Source organism: Barbatula barbatula (assembly GCF_947034865.1).
Source record: "Barbatula barbatula genome assembly, chromosome: 6".
NCBI lineage: Eukaryota > Metazoa > Chordata > Actinopteri > Cypriniformes > Nemacheilidae > Barbatula > Barbatula barbatula.
Window position 1 is genome coordinate 25,667,351 of NC_136765.1, and position 27,597 is coordinate 25,694,947.

Sequence of the window (27,597 nt, forward strand, 5' to 3'; positions counted from 1 at the left end):
TTAATATAAAACGATATTTTATGAACTCGACCCGAACAGGCGCGCTTTATGTTTGTAAAGGGAAGTTTTCATTATTTGATCAAATAAATACTTGTATATTTTATATAATTAGGCCTATTATAAAGAATTGTGGTGTTACGGTCACACAGTGTGGAAATACAATTCCAGATAAAACGCGGCTTTCTTACCTTAAACGCCACCGGGAGAGTTTTGTTACACCTCCAGTGGGACGGCAGCACCGAGCACAGAAAGTTGGGGCTGTCGGTGCGCACGAGCTCGGCCGGGTGGTCCGCGATGATCTCCACCATGGTCCGGTTGTCGTGTTGTCTGAGTCTCGGCAGCGGCGCGTTCGCCTCCTGCTGCGCATCGCTCATCTTCCCCGCCACCGGCTGAAGGCTGCTGGACGGCGGACTGAACCTGCGGCTGGTGCTCGGATCTACCGGAATGCGCATCACAACAATGTCAGCAAAGGTGAGGACACTTCGAGACTTGCGTCTTTTCTTATTTAACCGATGTCTGTATAAAGTCCGTTTGGCTGCGCCTCGCCGCGAGCGACAAAGTTGACTGAAGTTGGATGTTCTCGGGCTTTACGCGGCTGGGTTTCGTGCGCTCTCACAGGTTAATCTATTGGAAATAAACGCGCAGGATCTTCTGTTTTGCTCATTGAACACACGCACGCATCATCTGCGAGCCGCTTTCGCTTCTGCACGGTTGAAGATTTCCTTAAGAAACATTGAAGTCCGGAATGGAAACGAGTCTTTGCGCATTACGCGCGGCGATATGAGAGGTTACAGCACCGCACAAAGACGCCACGGTGCGAGTGAGTATCACATCAAGAGAGTTCAACACTAATTCGCTTTTGTCAAATTCTCCTTGAAAGTTCTTCTTGCACGCGCGGTCTTTGTGAAGGGTTAAAAAGGTGATTCCAGAAGTTGTGGTTAGATAGATGAAGGCGATGGAAAGCCGCAGTGTTTGGTCTCGTTGTGTGGTTTGTCTTAGGAGGCAGGGACTTTTGCTGCTCAGGTTTTTTGTGGTTTATATATATATGCCGAAGCAGGAGGATTATTATGCTGATGAGTCTCGAGCGCGTCACGCGTCTCCAAACACCAAATTATGTTCAAAGCATCCAAATAAACCAAAAATTAGTCGATATCAGTTTCGGCCGAAAATTAATACACAGTTGCCCAAAATAAACTGCAGCTACATTAAAAGAAGTCCGAAAGATATATTAAGGTTAAGAAAAGTTACGAAAGACCAATGGCAGCACGTTTCTGTGACTTTTTTACTCGGACTAGCAGATAAAAAAGCTTTGAAAGACTCATAAAGAGATATAAACACAAGGCATTCAGCCCTGAGACAGAGAGAAAACACGCTCAGAATATGTGACTCATTTCCTATCTGTGCAGACAAAGAGCTCGAGAACTTAAGAAGCGAGAAAAAGAGCAACAACAAGATCAGATGTGAATTATTGAGATCATTTCTCGTTTTCTTTGAATTCTTTGTTGAAATTTCCTATGGAAAATAAACGATGTAGGCTATTTATTGACGTTTGGAGAAACGTTTCTAATTTTAATACTTTAAATACATAATTCTGAAAATTACCACGTTGCTCTGTTGGTGGCGCTATATGTTTAATATCGTATTTGATTGCGCTTCGACTGTCAATGAAGAACTACAACATTGTTCGTGTTTCTCTGAATATGACTAGTAGAGATACAGCTACCTCCACTGGCCATGCGCACTTTGACATCGCATCATTTTTGTCACGCCGAAAACAGTTGATTTGTATTATGATATATTTTTTATTTCATTATTATTAATGGTTGGGGAATGTGTAGGCGTATGCTGATGTCATTTATTGTAGTTATATGGCGAGGTTTTGCACCACTTCCGGCCGTAGCTGTATCCATTCTAGCAACAACCGAGTATCATCGCGTTATATATTCTGTGTAAACTACAACACCCACAATCTCCGGCGGCAGAGCGTCCTGACGTCACAGACGTCTGCCCGGAAGCGCGTGTTTAGATGAGAGGAATGAGTCCGGACTGATTTTTTAAACAAAGGTAAACATGTTCACTTTATCAAACGCGTCGAGTTCATTCTGTGTACTGGTAATGTATTTGTTGAGTCTCAGAGTCGTGTTAAATGTAATTAAGTCATGACATTTGTTTAATTTATTTCTCTGAGTTACAGACGTCATTATTCTGCTGTTGTTATGTTGACAGGTGAAGTGATGTGAACGCATATGTCTGCTTTATGTATCAGGGTTTGGAGTCTTTGAAGTCTGTAGGAAGTGCCCCGAGTTTAAAAAAGTTACTATATAAATAAATATGATCTTTCAAATAACTCACTGTCTCTAATGCTATTTTATATGATAAATATAATGATATAAAACGAAATTTTCCTGTCACACCATAGGACACGTGTAGGATACGATTTATTAGTCGGCTACCCATCGTCTTATTTTTAACTGCCATCATTTCAATTTATAATACAAAACTTACAACGTATTTATTATCTTTGGCCTTTAACAATTCTTTTATTTTTATACTCGTTTATTATTATTATTCAAAAGGCAGGTTGGGTTATTGTCGTGGCTATTTATGTATAAAACCAGTTTTGGATGTTTCCCACCATTCTTATTTTGAGAGATTTACAATGTACATCATAATTGTTAGAAAAAGTCTAATATAAAAGTAAAGTTCCTGTGATGTGTGAAAAATCACCAGTGTTAAAAAGGTCAAACGAACTCTCACAGTGTATATATAATCCACGCTTTGAGAGTGTACACTGTGAGTGTTAATTTGACCTCTTTTAACACTGGTGATTTTACTGTTTGCTGGATAAAAAGGAGTTTGAACCTGCATGACTTCTGCAAAACACACACAAATATATATGTTGAATAACGTCGATAACCAAACAATATTGTGTGAACGTATTTCTCAAAATATCATGTTTTGTGTTCCACAGACGCAGTTTTCATGAACATGAGTGTGAAAAATTAATTTGTATTTTTGGGTGAACAATTCCTTTAAAAAACACATTTTCTCAGTGTTAAACATGTCAAGCTTCTTTTTTTCCCTTGTACACCGTGAAACATTGGCACATTGAGACGGCGAAGTCAAGAAGTGAAGTCTGACTCTGTGGAAACTGGATGTGTGTAGCCACATGGTTTCCGGCACATTTCGGTGTGAGAGAAAATGAATTGTGTATGATTGAGAGCTCGGGCCTCGTGTGGCGTCGTCGGGAAATAAAACATTGAATGGCTCTGAATCGTATTTGCCACTTCATTACGGCCTCTAGAAAGACTCGCTATTAAATTACATGTTCCTGCTCCGGTGCCTCAGAGCGCCAAGTGTGTTTCTGATTTCCATCCGTTTCTGATGATCCACTGTAAATTTATGAGACAGCTGACTCGGGCTAATTGTAATTAATGAAAAATATACTTGACTATATATTGAAACAGCATGTGGAGGAAGGTCGGAGCTGAATGTCTGGGACGAAAACATATATATCATGGAGGTCTTGATGTGTGTGGGGTTTCTTTGTTTCCCACAATAGTAAAAGTGTTCTTTGAAAAATCATTTCATGTCAACAAGATTCAATCTGTATTTTCGTCTCTACGTGCGTTCGGCAAAACGTAAGAAACTGTAACATGACTGAACGTGGCGTCCGTGCCCGGCACTAAATGACTAAATTAAGCAGGCGTCTGTAGAAAAGAAAAGACGTGGAAGCAAAGCGACATAAAAGTCTCGACTATTTAATTACATAGAGGAAAATGCAATAAATAGAATAGCTCCCTTTTCTGTTCTTTCAAAGCTCTTTACATGTTGAAGTAATCTTGATTCATTTGCCACATCTGAATTCATTTTGCCCAGTATGGCGACCATCTGCCTTCTCAAGTCAAAGCATTATCTTTCATCCCAAAACAGAAGGAGATTTTACACCGGCATGTATTTATGAAAGAAAATGGCCTTGCTTTTGGATTTGGTGACACTTGGGGACATTTTGTTTCATGTCTCTCGGAATAGACTTTGGATTGACATCGGCTCCGATTGAAATCAACGCTTTGTTTACACATTCTGTCTTTATTTGCACTTTTTTACATAAAGAAGAGTGATTGTGAAGAGGAGTTTTTGTAGAGTAAACCTCGGCTGTCACGCTCCAAACGGAGCAAAACCGCAGTAAAAGTTTCTAGTCAGAATAATAATAAATAATGTGAGAAATTTCATTTTGAAAACGGATGAACCAACTCTTTAATGAAGCTTGAAGGCAATAATGACAAACGACATGAACGCTGATGGGGACTGGTTTTCCACCTGTGACATTTGACATTCTGATGGGTTGGTTTGCTGTAGGAAGGTTGTGGTTTTAGAGTTACTCAAGCCAGCAGATGTGCTTAAGGTCTAAAGAGGTGGAGTGACTCCGGCGGGCCGTGACGGCTCACCTGGCTGCGCTTCCAGATGGAAATCACCTCACGGTCGACAATGAGCGCATTTGAATTTGACAAGCTCCATTTCCAGGGATATATCAGCATCCTGGTGATTTGTTTTCATTGTGTTGGCGGAAGTCTTAGAGCAAACTGTACAGATAGCTGTGTGATGAATGTTAACTGCTCACGGCACTCCATCACATCATTCATCTCTCTTTCTTACACACACGTGTGATTCAGCTCGTCTTAATAATGATGTTTGTCGTATTTCACAGGGTTTAGAGAGCAAGATATTCTTCGTCATACAGTCATATACAGTCCTAGTGTAAATAGAGCATAGGAGTCTCTAAAATCTAATGAGGACTAAGAATAAAACCACTGTGATTTTCACTATTATTCACAACAGGATTTGCATTTTCATGGGTTTAAATAAAATATTTTTGTCATTAAGAATACCGCTCTTTTCCTGGTTACAGAAGAACCTGTTTTTTCCGAACGTCAATGAATGTAGGCCTTATGACTTTGAAGACTCAAAGTTTTTATTTAAAGGGATAGTTCACCCAAACTGGAAAATTCTGTCATCATTTACTCACCACCGTGTAATGCCATGCCTGTATGAATGACTTTGTGCCGATGAACACAGAGAAAGATATTTGGAAGAATGTTCGTCATTTTCAGTTACGGGACGTCATTGACTACCATAGTAGGAAGAACAAAAGGGTTGTCAAAGTTGCCCGAGAATTCTTTGTTTTCCCAAATTCTTCAAACTCAAAATATCTTATTATGTGTTCAACAGAATAAAAAAACACATTAGATTATTTCCTACCATGGAATGGAACAAATGCATTTATACAGGTTTGAAACAACCTGAGAGTGAGTAAATAATTACAGATTTTTCACTTTTGGATAAACTGTCCCTTTTTTACATTTTGAATGACTCTATCTGGTTTACTATTTACTCAAAACAAAACCTAAATACACTCAGGGACAGTTTAAAATAAATATTGATGGGGAATTTACATGTTATATCTGGGGCTGTCACAATTATTAAATAATCATCTCATCGCAATTATTTGACGTCATTGCAATTATTTCAGATAACCCTAATTATTGCGAATCCTTAGAAAACAAGAGTGATCTGCAGTATCTGCTGCATTTTACAGCCACCGTCCTTGATCTGCGCTCACCTTTACATTTAAATGACATTCTCCATCACTTGAGTGGTTTAAGCGTTGTGTGTTTTGTGTTGATTTGTTTGCAGACCTGCTGCATCCACGCCGGAAGACCTTAATATCTAATATCTTAGTGCTCAAGACCGTCTTCTCTGTTAAGGCCACTCTATAGTAAATAATATTAGTTATTTACAAAATGTTCACAATTTTAAAGTATATATTTTCTTTATCGAATAAATGAATTTGCATTAAAACAAACAATTAATTGACATAATCACATTTATTCAATCGACAATTAATCGTCAGGCAAATGTCATAATCGAGACCGCCCTGGTTATATCAGATATTGCGTGTTGTGGAATGACACATAAAACGTAAAAGACAAAAAAGACAAAAGTGTGAGTGGAAAAGAGAGAGAGAGAGTTTTACATTTCTGACGTTGATGTGAAAAAATGGATGTATGTTCATTAATTCAGCATCTGACAACTTTTACCGGCTTTATGTGTTTAAATGGTGATGAGGAAACACGGAACTTTGTGTTCATTTGTCAAGTGTTCAGGATGTTTGTGAAACAGGAGAAAATAACAAAGTTCAAACAGTCTTTGATGTTGAGAATAATCTGTTCATTTAACCGTCAGACAGCATGTGTTTCATGTGATGTTCAGTAGTGTACTGTAAGCGTGAGCTTCAGGTTCAGTGTGTTCATGATGCGGACACGTGTTGAGCCGGTGGATGGACCCAGAAGCGTTTTCTTTGTGAAGTGGCTTTATAATTGCTCGGCCTTTGATGCGACACACGCTGACTGATGTGAGCGTTGTGTTAAAGTTCTCTGTATGTTGTGTGTGTAACAGATGAGCAACAGCACCTCCAATCCAATGACAGCCGGCTCCAGCGGCGCGGCGGCCGGCAGGGGAACCGGAAGAGCCACCAGCTTCGTTCCGGAACTCCAAAGCATGATGTAAGTTTTACTTGAATCCTTTCTGAAGCCTTCTTGACAACAGAGTCTGCGGGATTTGCCGCCGTGTGTATATAGTTGTGTACTTGACGGTTTTTGTGTCTGATTAATATGACCTCGAGGTTTAAGGTTTTCACATGAGAGCAGACATTGTTTGTCAGATCGTCAGTGTTATAAAGCGGCGCTGATGGAGCCGGTGGTCCCGTCGGTGCAGAGGTGCAGTGGGGGTCTCTTTACGCTTTACTGAAGCATCAGTTAACACTCATTGTCTCGTGCGTCAGAAAAAACACTCTTCACTTATTGGAAACCATGGCATTTCCGTTCCGTGGATGCGTCTCGGCACACGAATTTTTTTTTATCAATCAAAAAACGTAAGTTTATTTTGGAACGTGTGAATCTGTAAAGCGAGCGTCCAGGTCTACAAAACTGCTTTACTTAAAGCACAAAGGAGTCGTAAAGTAAATTTACATGGCGATACATTGACTTCTCCCCAACAGAGCGTTTGTGGTTTGACCCGGTGAGAGAGGTTCTATAAGAAAGCCACAATTAAATTCATCCTGTCGACCTGCTTTGAATTGCATCTGAGGACATTTATAGACTCATGCAAATCTCATGTTTATCACACGTGACCTGACGGAGACGACAGATACACAACCTCGTCTTTTGTTTGTAATCCGTGTTTGTTTCTAGTCAGACTAAAGATTTAAAGCTTTTATTGAAATTGCATTTTACATAAATAAAAAAGTAGTTTTTTCTGCATCACATAGAAAAGTAACTTGTTCTTGATTTTCTTTTCTTAATGCAAAATGCAATTTTGATTTAGTCTTTGGGAGAAGACGATCCGGGTGTTTCTTGACAATGGCGTTCATGTAATTGTTTTTAAGTTGAGTTTTGTCGTCCGTTAGATGTGTGACTGTATTACAGTCGCGTGTGTTTGTGTCTGGACAGAAAAGTAAAGAGGTTTTTCTCGTGCCGTGTCTGTCTAACAGCCTCGGCCTTCACGGAGGTCTCTAATTCACATCACTTGTTCTTATAAACGGCAGGAAGTTTTGTGGTTCAGTGATAGAGCTCTTATAAAATCACAGAAGGCTACCGGTTTACTTTATTGGTTTGATAAGTCTCTCTCTCTCTTTCTCTAAAGACATTTTTATTATTTCTTATCTGAAAGGAAGTTGAAGTTTTTCAGTGTCTAATGATACCGTGTGGACAATGGATTGGCTCAGAGATGACGCATTTTATTTATGCAAACTCAATTTACATAAGACTTCCACATCGCCCCAAAGTCTATGGGTTTATTAATGGGTTTTTGGTAAGTACACCTTACTGAAATACGGTCTGTGTAAAATAAAACCTTTATATCATATTTTCACGTTTTATTCTGTGACATAAAACATACCAGTTATAACCCGCTCGTGATTTTGTAAATCTTTTATTGTGTCTTAAAAACGGCGGTTGCTAAAAGTGACTACTTCCTTTAACGGGGACGTTGGACGTCATCGCGCATATAAAGCTCAGAAGTAATGAAACATGGGCACAAATGTCTAAAATCCTTGATGGGGATTCCTCAGGCTTCCCACGGGTCATTGAATTTCTGGAATATCATTGATTTTTAAAAGGTCTATTCCAGACATTGAAACTCATGGATTTTTAATATTTTTTGTGGAAGTCATGGAATATCAGGGATTTTTGTTTGTCACTTTAAATTTCCAAGTATTTAAGTTTCCATTGATCAACATGTAATTTTTCTATATTTTTGCCTAATGTTTAGTGCCATTTTATTCCCTTCCTTCTTGTCACCTGGCAATCACTTTAGTCAAACGCAGTCACCCGTATCTCTTAACTAAGGCAAAATGCCCAGATAATGTACATTTAAAAAAGACCACTTCAAAGACTGGGTTTCATTCATTATAGGTCATTGTTTGACTGCTGCTCAAAAGTGTTTTTTATTGTTAGCATATCAGTTCTGTTTGGCTTGTGGATTCATTGACCTGTCAGATGTATTATTTTGTCTCTGTGTTTGAGGGACAATGTGGTGAGATCAACGTGATAAAGTCTACAGTGATTTTAAAACTCTTTACCTGAGCTTGTTTTCGTCAGTCTCGTTTGGTTTCTAACAGCGAAGTAATGTTGTAATGCGTTGCTCATGTGAGATTAGACGTCAGAACCCCCTTAAAGACATTTGTGAGGTTTTTTTTATTCACTCTATAAAAACGCTAGGTTATTTGTCTGATAAAAATGTGGACATTTTTTAGATTCATTTAAAGTCACCAATAGTTGGATTTGTTATATTTTACCCAACCATAAATTGAAATAATATTTCTTTTTAATAGTGAAAGCTTTGTTAAATTCCAGTACTGCCATTAACAAGGTTTTATATTGTGATCAATAAATTTACTGTACTTATGTAAGATAAATAATATATTTAATGATAGAAAAATGCACAATATATCCGACTCTGCTGTAGAGCACAATAAGCACAGAAGAATCTGGAAAATGACAAAGTGAATCATGAACGCGTAGTAAATCAGCACTGTTGTTTTACAGAATGTTTCTGTTATTGTTTACAGATTTCCACGTAATGATATAGATATATATATATATAAAATACCCCGGAATTGTTCTTTTTTATTTTAGAGATTTTTTTATGCACTTTTGAAACGGTCAAAAACCTGTACATTTTCTGTAATTTTAAAGAAAAATGGTGAAAACTATTTAATATATAAACTTAATTTAATATTAATTGTAATGATAATTTTTTTACGGTGTGTTTCAGTTTTTCCTGTTTATCGTTTTTACAGTAGCGAATGGTTTCATGAGTTTTGAGTTATGTGAGCTGATCTCAGAACAGAAGTCATTGGCGACGCGACGCGACCCATTCTCTTGATCCGTTGTTTGACTTCAACCGTATCGTGTGTATGCTTGAAATCTGATCAAAGTCTTCTGAACTTAGACCTTCAACAGCTATTCACATGATGATGGATATCAGAACATCTTACGGTTTATCACTTCACTTTTTCTGAACTAATAAAATCTCAAATCCCTGTCAGATGTACACATTCAGCGTTTGTGTTGCCGCTGTGCATCAGTGTTATTTCTGCTGTGTGTGTGTGTGGATCGGGTGTTGCTTCCCTTCATGCTTTACTTTCAGAAACAAACACACCACAAGCTGGAAAAACCTCCTACATCCAAACTACACACAGATTAAAATATGGAAATATATGAGTCCGCAGAAATCAGTGTGGAAAGAAGAAAAAAAACTAGTGGAAGTAGAAGATTTTCCTTTGCACTGCCTGAGGGAATAAATACTGACTGGATTAATTTGACAAACGCGTTTACAGTACAGATCTAATGATATTTAATGTTCATTTTCATTATCTACACAAACACTCACAGCATCTAACAGAAATAACACATGCTGACTGATCTGTTGTGTTCTTTAGTTGATGGTTAAATCTTTTACTTCTGTTTCAGCTGAACATACAGGGACAATGATTTTTAATGTACTACCATGATTTTGTAACATTTGTCATGGTAATACTGTTTCTATTTATGTTACGTTTCTTAGTAGTACTGTAGTCTTTGAAGTACATTGTGTTACGATATTTCTCATGGCATCGTATAGTAATCATTTGTGAATATTTGATTATATATATTTTACATTATATACATTTTTCCTTTAATAACTTTTTTTATATAAAGCTGTGACGTAAGTATTAATTGAAGAAGAAGCACAACAGTGTTTTATCCCGAGAATGTAATGTAATGCAAGTTAATTTAATTCATCACGGACAATTACTGACTGTAAGTCACTTACTGTAATGAGACGTGGCATTATAAGAGTACAGTATGAGCTGTCAGGAAATGCTCTTTGCCGTCCACACACACACACACACACACACAATTCTAACCGCATTTCCAGAGATCAGTGCAGCATGCTACAGGACCTGAGTGAAAGCACTGGCTGCTTACACTGAAGACCTCTGTGTGTTTCGGGTTTTTTCTGGGCTACGGCCCGTAAAACTCCCTTTGCTTTCTGTGTGGACCGGAGACAAACAGTAGTCATGAGGTGTCATTTTGGGATGTGAAATCCACCTCTCATCACCGGAGTTGAGTTGCAGTAAACAAACCCTCAGTAGTGTTTCTACACACAGTTGAACTCATACTTGACTATAATCTGACTTCACTAAAGCAGTGGTTCTCAAACTGGGGCGGCCCCAAGACGGATCCAAGGGGGGGGCCACAGATTCTGTGGCATTATGTGACGTATACACTGTAAAAGTATATGTTGGGGTTTTGTTGTTTCAACTTAAAAAAAGGATAAATTATGGTGACTTAAATTTTTTTGTTAATTATACTTAATTAATTTGTTGCAGACATTTTAAGTTAACTAATATTTTTAACAAAAAACCCAAAAACATTTTTTTACAGTGTAGAATTGTATCAAACATTTTATGCAATCAAACATCAGAAAAATAAGACCACCAACCAAAGGTATTGATGTTCCAACATTGTATGACAGAATGATTTTTAGGATAAATAAAAATTCTAAGTTAAACATTCTAAGTTTTTATTTGGGGGGGCCGCAAAGCGATGCAATCGACACAAAGGGGGCCTTACAACGGAAAAGTTTGAAAACCACTGCTCTATAGGATGCCCTTTTAAACAGTTTTTTATGGTCTGTAGAAGCGTCCTCCACCATAAAAAACCGTTTGTGTAACACCGAAAGCTTCCGTGGAAGGTTCTTTATAGAACCATACAGCTGGACAAGGAACCTTTTATGAAGCCCTTTATTATTGAAATGTGCTGTATTTATGTTAAATATAAGTGATGGATCCGAACATTAGTATCATAATAAGTCAGTTGTCTATGATGCTGTGTGTATGATCTGCATGAATCTATCGTTGCAGATCAGTGAGGTTCTTTTTTTGTTGTGAATACAGATTAAATGTGACTCCGCCGGTCTGATGGAGCATCATTTAAAGTTTGGCTCGAAGCATCTGTGAATAAACAGAACAAGCAGACGACTTCATATTAATGCCAGTAAGTCTCCACGGCGTCTTCTGGGAACAGACACGCAACAATAGAGAGATTCCTCAACATTTGAAAGTAGAATAGGTTACGTGTCTTCTATAGATTCTTTGTTTTGTGTTGTTGAGGTTAGACGAACGGTTAATGATCGATCCACCGATGCGCACGAAAGAAAAATATCAATGCTGAGATTCCCGCGCTGAATGTTATTCAGGTGTCTTATTAAAAGCATGAATTGAGGATTTCCTCGACTTCTTATTTAGAAGCATTGAATTATTTTCAGATGCACGTTTTCCAACCAGGACGAGACGACGGGCTTGTTGTGATATAAAACTCTTCAGTGAACGCCAGCGGGAGGCTTCAGGAAGTTTACCATCAATATTTAAACATCTCCGATTGTTTGTTCGTTTACACGTCTCTATCTGTGAAGTCTAGTTCACTTTATCCTCGTCTGGATCCAGAAGTTTCACGTTTATTAATATGTGAGCTTGTTAATAATATTTTGACGTTCAGAGATCTCTATCGTCAGCAGATTGTGTTTCACGTCTGGCGTTCTTGTGTTCATCATTCTCCTTCACCTTCAGATGTGTCTGATGCATATTTAAGAGTGAAGATGTTCTGATTAATATTACATAAGCTCCAGTCACCAGCGCTTATTTCTGGCTCTGAGTCTCTCTTTGTGCTGTCAGTGAACACCAGACAATGAAACAGAAGCCGTGATGTTGACTTCAGTAACTATAGACAACTATAGCGTCACAGGATGAGTCAACAATCACAACAAACTCTCTCGTGTTGTTATGTTGCTTTGTTCTTAATGGCTGTTTTTCTCTACACAGCTTAAACCTGCCTCTTACATTTTCAGTCTCTTCTTTTCTTGACTCATTTGACAATCGGAGTTGTGTCTGGAAAGTTCAAATCTGTTAAACTGCTGATTCTCAACCAACACAAACAATCAGGAATTCATGATATTATTCAACTGTGATTTATAAGACGAGTGAAATAAAATCAACGTTTATAGACGCTTTCATCTTAACAACATAAACAACAGGGTTATATCGCGATGGTTTGCGATAAATGAGACATTCAATTCTTCGAAAAGTTATGTATGGTCAAAATCTAAGGTCGATGCGGACGGTATAGTATCTATCTGGAACCTGGATGTTATTTGGGATATGCGTGTGAGCGCATGATAGCGTGCACGTGCTCGGACGCAAGTCAATCAACAATCCGCGTCGTTTTTTTTTTTTTTTTCAAAACTTAACAACGAGTTATTGTTTATTGTTTTTCATGTTTCTCTCCATGTTCATACAGTCTGATAAATCAAAATTCTGCCGCTTTTTGCACTTATCAAAGTATTTTTATATATTCTCATTCAGCGTGTGCCGTTCATGTTAGTGTCTCGTGTTGTTTAATCTAAATGAACCCGTTCATGAATCTGTGAGATGACAAAGTGTTTCTTCAGCGGTGTGTAACTGAAGATGTGAAGTAGATGCTATTGAAGCATGTTGAGAGGTGATGATCATAGCTCACGGGTGTTCAGACATGTGATCCTCTCGTCTCTCTCTGTGGTCCGATTACTACAGGAGGTGTTTTCTGTTGTCTGGATATTTTCTGTTGTCCTGACGTGTTTCAGATGGTGAGCATGACGTCACTTCAGGTCTTTTTGTGTCATTATGTTTTCGGGTGCTTGAAGATGTAATCTGATTTGGAGTGCATGCTTTGATTTCTTTCCACTATGTGTTGTTTTGGACGGACCGCTGGACTCTGTGTATTTATCAGAATGTAGATTTGGTGTATTTGAAAACACTTCATTTCCCCTGCGGTGAGTCGAGCGCCAGCGTTCAGTTTTCTTCCTCTCATTCCGCTCATTCTAACATTCTGTTGCACTTTCAGTCCTGGTGTGTGTGGATCATATTATAAATATTTTAATGTTCTGCATTCCTCCAGAGGTTAAATCAATACGGAACAGGTAAAATCTCTCCGGTTTCAGTTTTACTGTTCACTTATCTCCACATTTCTCATTATAACTTCCTGAGGCTTACGCTGACCTTACATTTAGCAATATTATAGCATGAAGTGCTTTCTCTTTTTTTAAAGAAATGGCTTCTTGGCATTGTTAGGAGACTGTTTATACAGTATATTTTTCTTTAGCAATACTCTGCCAAATGCCGTAGAAAAGCAAATAAGACATGTAGGAGGTTTGGGGCACTTTTACAGGCTGCTGTCGGAGACAGAATCCATCTTTCTCACACTGTAATTATTGTCTCCGTTTCAGACGTGAAAACTAGATTTCTGCTCGAGATGGGTGGACACAAAGTACAAGATTGAACAAATATATCCACAGTGGAATCCGAGCTCTCTTAATAACTTTATTTAAAACGCACATTTGTCTTTTTCTATATGTAGTAAACACACAGTGAGGTCGGGAAGATTTAAAGAAATTCTGAATTTGTTCGAAAAATCAGTTTTTTATCCCATATATGTAATTATGTATAAAGTGGAAATGATTTTAAAAACACGTACATTTAATGGCACATGGAGCTGTTTGTCCAGATTCCAGCTTTGTAATAAACGTCTGTAAATAAGCGTTGGCAACATCTACTGATGTATATATTTCTGTACATTAAAGAGTGATGTGGGTCTGATGGTTTGTTGATTGTGTTTCTATGTTACAGAAGTCCAGTCTTTGGTGTATTTATTGTTTCCCACTTCTAATGTTGTATTTGGCTGACCGACACTCAACGCTTAAGTGTTTGATTATTTTATAAGAGGTTTGTATGAGACATCAATAGCTTCCTTTGTCATGTGAAGAAACATGTTGTGTGTGAGAGAGGTCTCCGTGAGAGAAGTCTTTCTTTAAAGTTCAGAACGAGAGCACTGTGTGTCTTTAATAAGAATCTCACAGAGAAGAATCAATAAAAACATGAAGTTTAAACAGGAGAAAGGCCAATAATGTTTTTATAAAGTTAGGTGTTTTTGTGCTATTATTGAGAGACCAAATCCATCCTGTGCGCCTCTGAAAAGCTTAGTGGGCCTATGCAGGGAATGCAAAATAACTATTTCATGTGTTTTCATGTTTATTTGTGTGACGGTTTAAGGGAAGACTTAAGGATAGAGTCTTCATTTTCCACACGGTAAAAAATAAATATGATCTCACCTTGTGTCAACAATCACATTTACTTTCTGCTTCCGATAGTTTCGTCACTCATCAAAAAATGTACTTAGTTTGATTTTCTGCGTTTGTCGCATCCGTAGCAATTTGTTCGAGAGGTGTTTTGACAATTCACAGACACCGTACAAACAAGCGCCTGTATGATGTGCATGTGACCTTTACAATGAAATCATATAGTGACAGCAGCACACTTACTTAATGTTTATTTACACATTTGTTTAAGCTTTCACCTTTTCAAAATCATCAAAAATAATTTAATCTAAAATTCTTTTAAAACATACTTTTAATATACTCAACTGTACGACACTTGTCAGTACTTTTAGAAATAATAAAGTGTTAGAAAATGCAGCGCATTTATTTTTCCTATCACAGACTAAACCTCGTCCTCTGAGTTTTGTTGCCGTTCAGTCTGCGATTATTCTTATTCTTTATGGTCTTATTATTAATGTCGGCGTTTGAATCTGTCCGCTCATGAGTCTGTGATCACTGTGAGTTTTCTGTTAGTGACAGACGGAGGGTTATAAGGACACACACACGGTTCATGAGATGCTGTGATTTCCTGACGTGTCGCACATGTTGAAAGGTTTTTTAAACCCTCTGCTGCTTTATATAAATGCATCTGTCATGTAGAAGCCAGATAAAAGCAAACTCACAAACAAACCTTTGACGCTATAAATGAGTGAAGATGGGAAGCTTAGATCTGTATGAAGACGCTTCCTCGGGTCATAAACCACACCGTCCGTCCGCATGTAGTTATTCTGTTTCATTCATTTGAACTGACGCTGTATTTCTGTGCCTGTTGAGTTTTTCAGGATTTGTTTGCTCTGTTAATGCCGTTTTTCTGGTGTAAATGACAGTTGTGCTTGTGAATGAAAAGCACATGACAACTGTCCATCTGTGATGCTTTATCATCCTTAGGATTTCTGTCCTATTCTTTATAATCCAGTTTGTTCGTATTCTTATATTAATGAAACTTTATATGAATAATTCACCTTAATAACATGATCGAGATGTTCATAGGAGAGAAACTGTTGTTTAGAAATGAAGATAAATGACATTATTGTGACTAAATGTTTTTGATATCGTATGATGTTTAGTTTTGTCTTTATTAAGTCCTTGAATCGCAAAGCGTTTAGTTTTATTTCAGGAATCCTCTTTCTTCTTCTTCTTCTGTGTGAAGAGCATCTCTTCGTGAAATAAAAAGCGTTCTGTTGACATTGTTCATATTTTCATACGTGGCGTCTGATAAGATTGCCTGACTAGATTTGGATTTGTTTGTATTTTACATGTTAGTTTGTTTTGAATAGCTGAGGTATTCAAATATATTTTGCATAGATTGTGTTTTACATGTGGTTTTGTTTGTGTGCTGTATTATGCTGGACTCGGTTTTCAATCACGGGTTTTACTTTCTCACAGCACATGAATCACGTTCTTTAACAGTCACCGTAGACGCTTCGTTTTTTTAGGCAAATCGACGTTTTATCTTATTGACGTGCTTCTAAATGAATAAAAATGAGAAATGAGAAGCGGAACAGAATAGATGTCATATTCTAAACTTGTGCACATCTTGTTTTAATGCAGCTCTTTAAATCGAGAGCCAGCGAATGTTTACACGTTGACTTTTTCTCTCTCTCTCTCTCTCCGCCGTTCTTTTAAACTTAAGCAAACATTTCAGCATCGTAGCATGTTTGTGAACGTAAACACAGCGACTCTTAGCGTTTGTGAAGTGGTTTTTGTGTGCCGTCGGGCGAGCGTGCGTGCGTTCGTGTGTTATCGGTTATTGACGGGTGAGGCCGGTGCCGCTTGACTTCTGTACGACCCGACGCTGAACCACAGCACAGCCAAATGAAAACAATGTTGCACAGCACTCACCCCAGAAGAAGTTCTGCTGGCACGGGTTCACCGAGCTGAAAAGACTGTTGGACGCCATGGCCGCACGTCGGGGGCGGATGTCTCCCCTGGAGGTCGCCGTGACCCCTGAAGTCCTAAACTGGGAGCAGAAATCATGTCAATGCATCCGAATGGAAAGGCTCGGGTGGAGCGGAGGCTTCAGACGCACGTGCAGTATGAGTGGTAGTATAAGTGTAGTATACAGCAGTAGTGTGGTTAGAGAGTACTCACACACTCGTCGGGTCTCTGTGCCTGGGGTTGACCCACTGCGATTAACCATTTACGCCCCGCTGGCTCCCTGCTGTCGTCCGGGGGAAATCTTGCGCACCGCACTTGTGGTTCTGTGGTTGTTTGCGAGGGGAATGAGACATTCTGGCAATCCAAAAACGTGTGCGCTTTAAAACGCACACTTTTCTCCCCTCCTGATGGGCTGTTACTGGAGAGGCTGGGTCATGTGTTTGCTGACATCACAGAGAGAGAGAGAGAGAGAGAGAGAGATGAGTGGTCCTGAAGAGTTTCTGAATGGACGGGGCTCTGCTTTTCATGTCGATGTCACGAGATCACTGTCCCGCTTGTGTTCTGATGTCCGGTTCGTGTTGTACGTTGTTGTGTGTCGGGTTTGTGTTTTCCCTGCAGTCATGTCTTTAGTCTTCAGGTGTGTCTGTGTTCGCGCTTGAATCATGTCTGTCTGTTTAATGATGATTGCGCCTCACAGCTTTGGAGTTTGGCAAGAGTCCGGCGGAGAGTTTCTACATCACGTTTTGTGTTTGGCGAGATATTTGTGCTTCAAAATTGAGCGAGCTAACTAGAATCTTCATCTCAGAAGTTGTAGGAAATATTGTTTGTATCTCCTCTCAGATAATACTGATCATACATGAGTTATATATATATACAGATGAGAATGTCATAAAGTTCACTGTACACTTGACAACCACCGTGAGTTTACATAACAGAAATGATCTTAAAGGGACAGGGCACCTAAGAATCTCAATTCTGTCATCGTTTATTCATTTCTTCAGGGAAATACAACAGAAGATATTTAGAGAAATGTTTCAGTGGTTTTGTGTTCACACAGTGGAAGTCAATTGAGTTCAGTGTTGTCTGATGATGAACATTCTTTAAAATATCTTCTGTTGTGTTCTGAAGAAGAAAGAATCTCACACAGGTCTGACGTGACATGAAGGTGAATAAATTAATTTTAATGTTGATTTTGGTTGTAATTCTACATTTTTATTTCACCTTGTATGAATTACTTTCAAAATAGTTTATATATATATATATATATGTTGATTGCATGTTGTGTGCTGATGTTGTGCTGCACATTTAAAATGATCAGATTCTTTCTGGGCTTACACAGTGTTCTGTGTAAATGTTGGTCATTACATCATTTTATTTTCATTTATATTATTTTCCAGCAGTCATTTTAGGCAGAAAGACACTTCTGTTAGAAATCTTTTCAGGTGTGTTTTTCACATGTGAAGGTTCTCACACTGTACGACTGCACATTCAGCTAATAACCAGCAGACATCATGAAAAATACTTAGTTTTTATTTCTTCTCTCTCAACACATCAGCAGAGAGTGCTGAATATCTACTGGAGGCTGGTGGTCTTACATCTGAAGAAGAAAGTGTGTGTGTGCTTGCTTGCATGTGTGTGTGAGTGTGTGCTTGCATGCGTGTGTGTGTATGGGTGTCTCTGTGTATGGGTGTGTGTGTGTGTCCGCATGAATGCGTGTTACTGTGTTAATGTACGTGTGCATGTGCTTGCATGTCTGTATATGTGTGTGCATGCTTGAATGCGTGTGTCTATGCGTGTGTGTGTTCATGTGTGTATGGGTGTGTGTGTGTGTTACTTTGTTTATGTTCTTGTATGCATGCTTGTGTGTGTATGGTGTGTTTTTTGTGTGCATGCTTGCATGCGCGTGTCCGTGCGTGTTTGTGTGTATGGGTGTTTGTGTGTGTGCGTGCGTGCTTGCATGTGTCTGTGTGTGTGTGTGTGTGTGTGTGTGTGTGTCTGTGTGTGTGCATGTGTGTGTGTGTTTTACTGTGTTTATGTGCTTGTATGCGTGCTTGCATGTGTGTGTGTGTGTGTGCTTGCATGCGTATGTCTGTGTGCGTGCATGCATTCATGCGTGTGTGTTTTACTGTGTTTATGTGTGTGTGTGCTTGCATGCATGTGTGTTTGTGTGTGCGCGTGTGTCTGTGCGTCTGTGTGTGTGCATGTTTTTGCATGCACGTGTGTCTGTGTGCATTATACGTGTGTGTGTGTGTGTGTGTGTGTGTGTGTGTGTGTGTGTGTGCATGCGTGCTTGCATGTGTGTGTGGGTGTCTGTGTGTCTGTGTGTGTGTGTGTGTGCGCGCGCGCGTTTTACTGTCTTTATGTGCTTGTATGCGTGCTTGCGTGTGTGTGTGTGTATGGGTGTGTGTGCGTGCTTGCATGCGTATGTCTGTGTGCGTGCATGCATTCATGCGTGTGTGTGTTACTGTGTTTATGTGTGTGTGTGTGTTTGTGTGTGCGCGTGTGTCTGTGTGTGCGCGTGTGTCTGTGCGTGTGTGTGTGCATGTTTGTGCATGCGCGTGTGTCTGTGTGCATTATACGTGTGTGTGTGTGTGTGTGTGTGTGTGTATGGGTGTGTGTGCGTGCTTGCATGCGTATGTCTGTGTGCGTGCATGCATTCATGCGTGTGTGTGTTACTGTGTTTATGTGTGTGTGTGTGTGTGTGTGTGTTTGTGTGTGCGCGTGTGTCTGTGTGTGCGCGTGTGTCTGTGCGTGTGTGTGTGCATGCGCGTGTGTCTGTGTGCATTATACGTGTGTGTGTGTGTGTGTGTGTGTGTGTATGGGTGTCTGTGTGCATGCATGTTTGTTTAGTTGTTATATGCTGTTGAACATAATGATTATTGCTGCTCTTGACTGTAATGAAGACGTAACACCTCATGTTCAGCGATGACAGCTGTTAATGCTGCCTTCACTTTTACTGTTATAATATAAAACTTGATAACATTAAAGATTCTAGAGTTTGTTTAATCATTCCTGTGTTTACAATGAAATGCTGAAGCATTTAAAGAGCATGCGTTGGTTAATCCCCAGATGATGTTTACTCGTGACAGATATGATAAACCTCAGTGGTTTTCACCTGCGGTGTGAGAACAGTGATTAGAAGAGGAGAAGCTGTTATTTATCACATTATCACATGTCTGTTTGACCGTGAAGTGACGCTTCGGTGGTTTATGACTCAACACAACCTGACGTTTAACATCACGTCACGTGTGCTGTAATCTCATTTGTTATATCATTTCTAAAGTCATATTTTAATTTGACACACTGAAGAAAATGAACTTTATTTCAAACCAACATTTATTCATTATGGGGCTGAAGCTGAACTTTTCTAGGCTTCTGGGGCCGGATTCACAAAATGAAGACGAATATAAAATTGTTCTTATAATTAATTATAGGAAGTTTTTGAAAAAATGCTAAGTTGAAATGGTTTTTAATCTTTTTCAATTTTTTAATAAGAATAAAATGACACATGCGTTGTAAATCAATCTTAAGAAATAAACGTAAGAACTGTCTTAAGACGTTTTTTTGGGAAAACAAAATATTCCTAGTTTAAGAAAAATATATTTCAGTTAAGAACTTAAAGTTTTTTCTCAAGAATGTTTTGTGAATCCAGCCCCTGTTTGATAGAGAATCATTGTTCTAAGCGTTTGTAATATATCGATTCAATTTTATTTATATAGTGCTTTTCACAATGTGCATTGTTCCAAAGCAGCTTTACAGGGGAAAAAAAAGAAATATAATATTCAATATTAATATGCATAATATGCAAAACACATATAAATATTTGTATATATTTGTATTTAACCCGTGATTCGCTGTGTCATTTCCTGATGTTGATCACCTGAAACTTCAAACCAAGAGAGAAAGAGCTTTAAATACATTTCTTTGAGTGATTTAATGAAAGAAAATCTTCCGTATAATTAGTTTTCTGCGGAAGAGAACTTGTGTTGTTTTTGTGTGTGTTTTACTCTATTAACTGTGTTTTCTCTTTTTGTTTGTATTGTGGTAACTTATCACATTATTGACCTTTCAGTCCTGTAAGGTCATGAAACATTCATGAAAACTGGTGATAATGTGTAGACATGTCAAGTCACACGAGTTTAATAAGTATATAACCTAAACACCATTTCTAATTCCCATCTTTGTGGCACAACATTAGTGATGGGACCCTTTTATTTCCATTACAAATGATGGTTTTATTTCAGAATAAAGAAATAAAATGAATTCAGTGGAATAAATCTTTACAGTAAATTATGAAAAAAACATGATTTTCTCAAAATGTTATATTGACCTGAAAGTTATTGGAAAAACTAAACTAAAGGGAAAATGTAAATGTTGCCTCATAAAAAATAGTAATAAGTTTATAGCACTAAAATGATTAAAATAAAAATGTATTAATCTTAAATAGCAACATATGCCAATAAATTATCAAATGAATAAAACATACAACAAAATTGCTAAAACCTAAACAAAAATTAAAACAAACACTAAAGATCTAAAAACAAAAGCTATTTTAAAATATTAATAAAACTAATATCACAACTGTATTAACTGATAAAAATAGAAAACACAATAGATTTGATTGACTGTGTCTGTACTGGACAATAGCACGTATACATGTTTGATGTAGATATATGTGTGTGAGACAGCAGCCAAACAGCTCGGCGTGTGTCTGGTCAGATTCAGGGCAGGTAAGGTGTGTAAATTCAAGACTTTATTTGCATCTTTGTGTGGTTAACAGAATTCAAATCGGCGGTGCAACTGGTCATCGCTCGGGCCAAAATTCAATATGAATTGTATTCAAACAAGTATTCAAATGTTATGAAACACGAGGCTCTGTCAAGAGATGAGATGAGATGAGATGAGATGAGTGTACATCTGAACAAACAACCTTCAGCATACATGACATCCTCACTCGCATACTGTATCACTCAAAGAACATCCGTGATGTTAAGACTCCGTACGTACAGAGCACATTTCATTTATGAGTAATGAATGAGAATACACACGGTCCAACAGACATTGATCTTCTGAATGAAACAAACACGATCCTAGAAAACTTTCACAAATTATTGTTCTGTACAGTTTATAAGCTTTTGTGCCTGTGGGACCTCAATTATGGTCCCATGAGCTGGTGTGCATTCAGGTTCAGGTCCCCACTAACATATAACAACCAAGTCAACACACACACACTGAACACATTCACAGAGTTCATGAACGCTTGAAGAGAGATCGTTCACCTAAACACACATATCTTCTTTTATTTGGATCCAAAGACACGCTACAAAAACAGAATCCAAATACTTTGGGAAGTCAGTGTGCAAGATGACAGGTACTCATGGCTAACACTTTCACAATTGCTCATATTCGTAACATTTTACAATTTAAGGATAGACAAAACATCTTTGTTTCCATATTTGCATACTCCCTATAATGGCTGAGACTGAACACATTTTTGCAAGTTTCTTTGATTTATTTTTGTGCAATCCTTTGATCACGTCCTTCTGCACATGACCTAAGCTTCAAAACACTACAACCATAGTCAATCGATCAAAAGCTTCAACCAATTGCTGATATTTCAGTAGTTTGGATTGATAACAGGTCTCCAAATACAGATCAAACCAACAGCCAACCTCAGTGACAAATACAGATTTCAAAGCCTTGTTTACCATGACAATGTCAGGAGGACTTGGAAAGGTTTTAAAAGAGACACACACACACTGTGTTAATGGTGTATTGAGGGGCTCAGTGGTGGGTTTTTTGTTCTCTGATGAGTTGACGTGTTTGTTTTGTCTGGACGGATTTCTTTGTTTGACTTGAGTGTTTTCACACTCTCTGATGTTTTGTTTAGTCTTGATATCACCTCAGTGTGTTCTGTTCCTGTTTGTATCAACATTACATCTCTAATCTCTGTTTTTATTGAGTCCTCCCAGAACAAAACATGTCCAATAATATTCAGTCACATTTATCACATACACAGACGTGTGCGTGCAAGTGAGTGCGCATGGTTTGTGTGCGCATGCGTGTGTGCATGCGTGTGCGCATGCATGCAAGTGTGTGTGCAAGTGTGTGCATGTGTGTGTGAGAGTGTATAGTGTGTGAGCTTGCATGTGTGCCTGTGTGTGTGGTAGCATGCCAGTGTGTGCTTGCGCGTGCAAGTGTGTATGCGTGCAAGTGTGCGTGTGCGCGTGGTGTGTGTATGCTTGCATGCAAGTGTGTGCATGCGTGTGTGCAAGAGTGTATAGTGTGTGAGCTTGCATGTGCGCCTGTGTGTGTGGTAGCGTGCCAGTGTATGTGCGAGTGTGTGCTTGCGCGTGCAAGTGTGTATGCGTGCAAGTGTACGTGTGCGCGTGGTGTGTGTGTGTGCTTGCATGTGCGCATGTGTTTGTACGTGTGCAAGTGTGTCATCACGGGAGCTTCACAAATCTCTCAAGCACTGAACTAGTTTCAGAAGTCATTGAATGAAATTGAGGAATTGAACACCGCTAGTGCTCATCGAAGCAGTGTGTCGATATTTCCAGTTACGTTTATTACAATAAATATATATATATATATACAACCTGTTTGACTAGATGCCTCTCGTGAGTGTCTGCAAAATGATTTCAAAATCCAGACATTTCCAGAGACAGGAGAGGAACATTTCTGTGAACAGATTTTTACAAACTCTACCGAATATTAAGTTTTAATCCAGCAAAGCAGATCTGTTAAAGCAGTGGCTGGTAAATTTATGGTGTGCACAGATAAATCGGACAGATCGGACGGATCACTCAAGATTAATATGAAATTTGGGTGAAAACAGAAACTGCAAGTTCAACCGGACCGTGTTTGTGTGTGTGTGTGTGTGTTTAACACATGGAACATTATCAGACATGAATCCCTGAATAATGCTGGATTCATATGAGATTATTCCTGCTTTCAGCACATCTGAACACAAGATGATGTGTACAGAGAGAGAGAGAGAGTCTGTGATGAAAAGAGAGCCGCTGGATGTTCAGTAATTGCAGTAATAAGATGAAGACGGAATAAAGATGCTCTCGTGCTGTTGAAAGTGGGCACGCGTTTGGCCCGTTTCTGTGGCGTTGTGGTTTTCTGTGATCTTTACCCCTCAATGATGACTGAACTGTGGGATTTACCTCCCCGGCCCCCCGTACACGACATCAGACTTCTGTCGAGCTGCAGTTCTTCTCCTTATAGAAAATGTGTCAGAACTTCTGACTGTGTGTTTCTTGTTCATCTCTGTTCAGTTTCTTTCAAATCAAATTTCATCCCAGTGTTGTTTAACACTACTAAATAATATTCAAAAAAGTTGTTCATCTATATTTTTAGATGAGCTTTTTTATCAATATCTTCTATTATTTTTCCAAAATGAGATAACTGTGTTTTTTATTATGTCATGTTAGTTAGCTGTATTTTTTAGTTATTACGGCTTAAATCAAAACAAACCAACTGCAGTTGGATATTAATTGGAATGCACAATAAAAAAATCATGAATTTTGACATAGTTATCTCATGTTGATAGATGTACATCATTCTGTGTGATCAATGAAATCCTTTTTCCTCCGTTAGAAAGCGGTGAATCGAGACTTCCGCGGCTCTTTTATGACATTATAAGAGTGAAATGCTTGTAAATTCACCTTTAACTTCAGAATTCTGCTTTCTGCCCCCGCACGCTTGTGAAAAGTGCTGAAGCATGCATGTGCTATTTACATTCATCTTCTTCTCCGTACTCTTTACTCGCTGCGGTTTCTAGAAATTGGAAACGACCAAACATTGTTGCTATGGCCTAGAAAATAAATCTCAAGCAGCTGCGCTCTAGTATTTTTAGATGTGCTTTAAGACACCGAGGGATTTTTCGGGGGGTTTTGTGAAGATGTTGGTCTCTGAGGTTCCTGCTCGACATAATCACCGCTTACTATTCTAATCTGAACGACACTGAAGTTAAAACGCAACACTTATACATCATTTTCATTCATATGAATTTCATCTACACTAGTGTTCTTGTTTAGGATGTTTCAAGTCTTCAGATCTGAGTGTGTGTGTTGTCCAGAAGTCTTCAGGTTTCATCCGTCTCGTCCTGTGAATTAGATGTGAATCTGGTTCCGGTGTGTCGGGCCGGTTTGGAGTTAAATATCAGCGGGATATGTTATATGTTTGAGTCTTTAAAGCAGGAGCAACAGAAGCTGATTGGACTGAATCACACATATGGAAACACTTGAACACAGAAGCTTTTCTAAACACAACTAAAGCTCCTATTAGAGATGAAATCAGCTTTCCACGCACACACACACACACACACACACACACACACACACACACACACACACACACACACACACACACACACACACACAGGCTTGTTGTAAAGCACAATTCTGTGTTTTTAGAGTATGTGTCATTTAAAAGCAAATCTAAAAATGTCTGGGTTGTCCTATCTCATGTTTGGGTGAAATATGGACATTTTCCGTTTTAACAAATGCTTGAGTCTCTCCATATTTTACCCGACCGCAGATTTCCTTTTTTTGTCTCATTTTTAAGAATGAGATTATCCTAATGGATTTCCCATAGGAATAAAACTGTCAAATCAAACCGATTTAATATCTCTGTAGTCTAGACACGTCATTTAGTTTTTTTGTTTTTAAGTAAAATGCATTTAGATATGCCGCATATCTGCGTCTGCTTTATTTCTGATGATCTGTTTGTGTTTTTCTGTCTGGTGATTTGTCAGCGTTTTTTTTTTCTCTTTCATTTTTATTATCTAAAGGCTTGTCCACAGGGGATGCTCATCGTGTGCGTTTGTCGCCAACGTTAAACGCCTCGTGACTAGTGAATTTGCCTCATCGTCAGTGAAATCGCTTTGGTATGTACGTCGAAAAACTATGGCGATAAGTACGAATATTGTCCTAACACTGTTCGATCACACCTCAGGACTGGATCTTTATGTCTGTTTTAAAGGGGAAGTTCACCCATAATATCTACTTTGTGCCCACATGATGTTAAACATGTTTAGAGAACTTCCGCCGTCTTCGGATCACAAATGAAGATATTTAGGTGTCGTCAGAGTGATTTCCAGACCTCCTCATAGACTTCATGGTGTCAGTTGTTGTCAATGTCCAGAAAGGCACTAAAGATGGTTACATTGGTCCATCCGCTCATAGTGGATCAGATGAATTGTTTTGAAGCGATTTGAAGTGTTTAGAGCACTTCTTCGTCTTCTTCTTGGACGAGAGCACTTTGACGCATGCGTATTAGATTTATGCGCCGAATGCCGCATGTGTCTTGACCTTATTGGATGCCGGCGCTCTGACTCACAGATGAACCACTTTAAAGATGTCTTAAGTACTTTTCTGGACCTTGACAATAACTGACACCATGATGTCTATGAGGAGGTCTTGAAATCTCTCGGACGGCACCTAAATATCTTCATTTGTGCTCCGAAGACGCCCGAAGTTCTCTAAACATGTTTAACATCATGTGGGCGAGTAAAAAATCACTCAAAGTAGTTTTTTGTGTGAACTTCCCCTTTAAAACAGAAATCTTCAGGGTGACTTTATTCTTATGAGACGTGAATCACTGAGAAGCTCTGCGTGTTGTGTGTGAGCTGAGGTTTGTTTGTAAAGTGTCCAGTACTCAAATGAACTGGTTCTGATGGTCGTGTGTGTGTGTGTGTCGGCTGGCAGGTGCCTCAGGATGTGGCTTTGGCAGGACTGATTGTTGTACACAACAGAGACAGGTGGCCCATGACACAGGAAGACTGCTTTTGTCTTTTCTCTGTTTGACTTTGGACAGTAGCTCTCATCAATAACCCTGTGACTCACTTTTAACATTGTTGTGTGTTTTTTCCCATATCACACACACTTGTTCACATTCATATGTGCTCATGCTCATTTATGACACGGCTCGTTGGAATGCTTGATTCTGATTGGCCACTCACGACATTTGCAGGTTCATTATTCCCTAATAACACACGGTAACCCTGATGCAACAAATCACTTTGACAGGTTTCTTTTGACAAATTTAATATAAACATGTCTTTTAATAACATATATGACATTATGTATACAAATGATTAAACCAAATTGTCTATTTGTGTTATTTGAGCGTAGTTTCTTACCTTAAAACCTAAATTAAACGCCTCAAAATGAGCTCATCTAATATTCCAAATTCACATTTCAATGTCTATTTTTTTTCTCATGTGGAAAATAGTCGTGTAATAAGCAGGATAATGTACAAGCAGCTGGCTGTTATGGCGAAATAAGCCGCTTCAGTGCGATCACACCGAAGGGATTATTCTGACATAACAACCGGCTGCCTGAACATTATATCTTACATAACACACACATACAGATGAACTCTTGAAATTCACATCAATCAAAATTACTGCAGATTTGATCATAGTAAACATTCCTCCATCAGGGCTGTACGTTAGCCTTTTTTGCACATAGCACCGGTGTTACAGAGATTTAAAGTTGTACAGTTGTAGCACAAGTATACGTCTGTTATCATCAAGTGCAGGTCATCACTTGACAGGTAGCTGAAAAGGGACATTAACGTTATACAAATGGATAAATTAAGGCCATATAAGGTTTAGCTTTTCCCAAATATGTATTCAAAGTTCTGTGTTTTCAATGCTTAACCATACAGAAGTAAATACATTTGTCCATCAAAACTACTGTAGTATGCTATAGTATCTACTACATTAAACTGCAGTACAATTTCCGTGTACTATAGTATATTTCAACCGTACTATATTAAAAATGTATGTATACTATAGCGTTTTCCTGTGGTTTAGGTCAACACCAAGATCACAGGTTTGATCCCAGGGGATTGCAAGACAAATGTATAATTGAATGCAATGTAAGTCGCTTTGGATAAAAGTGTCTGCCAAATTCA

General features: G+C 38.6%; 2 protein-coding genes across 4 annotated transcripts in view; one reads left to right on the forward strand and one right to left on the reverse strand.

Moving 5' to 3' along the window:
• Positions 1-16,690, reverse strand: part of runx2a (RUNX family transcription factor 2a) — a gene marked incomplete at both ends in the record, with an annotated part of 42,224 nt that extends 25,534 nt beyond the window's left edge. For both annotated transcript variants that reach the window (XM_079457861.1, XM_079457860.1), the window contains 2 exons: positions 189-436; positions 16,633-16,690. In XM_079457861.1, the coding sequence (XP_079313987.1) occupies positions 189-436; positions 16,633-16,690 (306 nt within the window). The remainder of the gene's footprint in view (positions 1-188; positions 437-16,632) is intronic.
• Positions 224-27,597, forward strand: part of supt3h (SPT3 homolog, SAGA and STAGA complex component) — a 67,088-nt gene continuing 39,714 nt past the window's right edge. The window contains exons 1-2 of one of the 2 annotated variants that reach the window (XM_079457862.1): positions 224-471; positions 6,457-6,563. In XM_079457862.1, coding sequence (XP_079313988.1) covers positions 445-471; positions 6,457-6,563 — 134 coding nt within the window. In that variant the 5' untranslated portion in view covers positions 224-444. Of the gene's footprint in view, positions 472-1,896; positions 2,065-6,456; positions 6,564-27,597 lie in introns of those variants that run through there. The other variant, XM_079457863.1, reaches the window with a different exon arrangement.